General features: G+C 43.5%; 1 protein-coding gene across 1 annotated transcript in view; it reads right to left on the reverse strand.

Annotated features, from left to right (window-relative positions):
* The window catches only part of LOC125033244 (muscle M-line assembly protein unc-89-like), a 374,957-nt gene that overhangs the window by 294,749 nt on the left and 77,708 nt on the right, over nucleotides 1-2,500 (reverse strand). Inside the window, exons 17-18 of the mRNA XM_047624627.1 lie at nucleotides 528-672; nucleotides 225-377 (exon numbers count right to left, since the gene is read on the reverse strand). Of these exons, the coding sequence (XP_047480583.1) occupies nucleotides 225-377; nucleotides 528-672 (298 nt within the window). The remainder of the gene's footprint in view (nucleotides 1-224; nucleotides 378-527; nucleotides 673-2,500) is intronic.

Here is a 2,500-nt window from a genome sequence, read left to right on the forward strand (position 1 = left end):
ACCTAGATCGTGTTTCTCTTGATTTATGGTAAAATACATTATGCTATTGTTGCCACAACGGCCTACAGTTGAAAGGCTTCAAATCACTCTATACCGTATGTTCTATTCTTATGAAATAAACGTTCTATAGATTATTTATTCAGTTCACTTTGTACGGGTATGTTCATTAGATACAAATCTGGCCTTGAAAGCAAATTTTTTTGCCCATCAGCCCCGCATCTCACCTTAACATCGTGTGCTTGCCGCAGTTCGACCAGGAAGCGGACGCGGGTTCCCACTTTCGCCGCCAGGTCGCTGAGGGTCCTAACGAAGATGGGCGCCTCCACCTTGATTTGAGATCCGGTGGAGGCTACCTCAAGAGCCACCGCTGCCCTGGCCTGGATGAGGACGAGAAAAATCTTTAGTCTACCGGATAGAAACTTTTAACTGACTGAATTTTAAGCAGGTCAGACACTGTCAAAAGATAATGGTAACTAGCCTTTCAAAATCGTGGCATATGAGAACCCCACGACACTCGAATAGCCTACCTGCGTGCCATCAGGCCTGGTGACGACGGCCGTGTAGGTGCCCGAGTCTTGCGATGAGGCTCCGTGGATGATGAGCTGCGCCGCCTTCTGCGTCTCCGTCGTGGTGTAGTGAGGGCCCGCCACCACCTCACGACCTCCTTTCTGCCTGCATCGGGAAACAACGAGAAGTCACATACCTGCTTAAGACTCTGAGAAACCCCTATTTCTTTACTCCAAAAACTTTGGTCTGAAATAGTCTCTCTTCTGCTCTCTATGAGTGAAAATGACTAATGTTTTAGTTATGTAACATGTCCAGTTCAAAATATTACTGGATATATCTCAGATCATATGTAATCTAAACAATGTTTACTAAATGAGTTAAAAATAGAGATTCCCTGAGACCAAAAATTCCTTTTAATAAGTTGTTTATCTATCACCCACCATTCTGTTAACCTCGAGAGCTTCATTTAAATTTTCTATTTATCCCATTCTCAAAATTATCTTTCTCAGTATTTACAAACAACCACGGTGTTGAGGTCCCGTAGAGTTGAGTCCGTAATGTGGAAGACCGGGAGGCAGGCGAGTGAGTCATGTGTAGCTGTCATGTAAAGCGTCATGTGTCAACGGCTGCGTCGATGGTGACATACAAATGTTCGTCACTTATGCGAGGAAACTCTTTAGCACAAATTGTGTAGTGACTACAGTCTCGTTATTACGTCTCTAAAGGACCATAAATTTAGAATGACGCTTCTATATATAGGCAGACGCTTTGAAATAACAGGTGCTGGGTTTTCGCGGATGCCATCTTTGGCCCTTCTGCATCAGTGCCAAGGTTTCACTACTGCCTAAAGCCTCTTTACCTGCGTGACAGTGACACGCTTGACGGCAAGGCGGGAGGGGGAGGGGAGGGACAAAGCTATTAGACTTTTTAAAGGTGAAGTAAATATTTGCTGCAACATAACGGGGAAAGAGGGACATACTCGAGTGACTGATAAAGTGAAGAACAATGTGGCATATCCTTGACAGTGATGGAAGTTGTAGCTAAGGGAACTTTGGCGATTTATTTGAAGTGCGAGAGCGCATATTTCAGAAGAGTCGGATTTTGGCAAGGGAATGTGAGGTGGAGAAAAGAACATTGTCAAAAGACCTCTGAGGTGGTGAAGCTGTGGTTTAATTTCAGCCCTTTCGCCCTTTCGGAAGACCGGAGAAGATATTCGCATACAAGGTCGCCGAGAAGAATGATCCACGGTTTTCGGAAGAGTCGGACATGTCCAAGGCTTTGCTTTCAATAATGTCAACAAAATTAACCATAAGCAGCTGATCTAAGAGCGTAAATGAGTCGATGATATTACGGGTGCTACGTAGCTAACCTAAGATGAAGTTCTAGTGATGTTAAACATTGCATTTAGGACAAGACAATGGAAAATGATAAAAATACATAAAGTGAATAACAAAGCAAATATCTCCCGAGGAACTGTAAGGTATCTAGGGTTAAAACACGGGACTAAATCTAACCCAGGAATTGATCCTGTGTCGAACAAAATAAAGGACACACGTCTGGCAAGGGCACGCGATTCAGTATCTGGTAATACCACGAAGCGATAACATCTGTTAGGCTAAGTATCTGGCTACTGTTTCGCTGCGTGCCGCACAGGGAAACAACAGAAGAGAAGATGAAAGTACCCCATACCGTGCTATCATGTGAAACAACAGATTGATAGTCGTTAATAGTCACCCATCAACGGTCCAGTTTCTAAGATCAAGATCAAGTGCAGAAATCAAATAATAATAGCCATACATCTATAATTATTTCAGTGTGTCATCATGTGGTATCATGCGAAACAAGACAATACTAGTCATCGATAGTCATCCATCGACCATCCAGTTTCCAAGCTATTTCAAAAGATCAACAAACGTTAGAGGCCGCTGACTATTCTAGTCCTATGCGCGATGGTGTAACGCAGCGAGTTATGACTGGCGACGTGACTATAATA

The sequence above is a fragment of the Penaeus chinensis genome, chromosome 16 (genome assembly GCF_019202785.1).
Source record: "Penaeus chinensis breed Huanghai No. 1 chromosome 16, ASM1920278v2, whole genome shotgun sequence".
Lineage (NCBI taxonomy): Eukaryota > Metazoa > Arthropoda > Malacostraca > Decapoda > Penaeidae > Penaeus > Penaeus chinensis.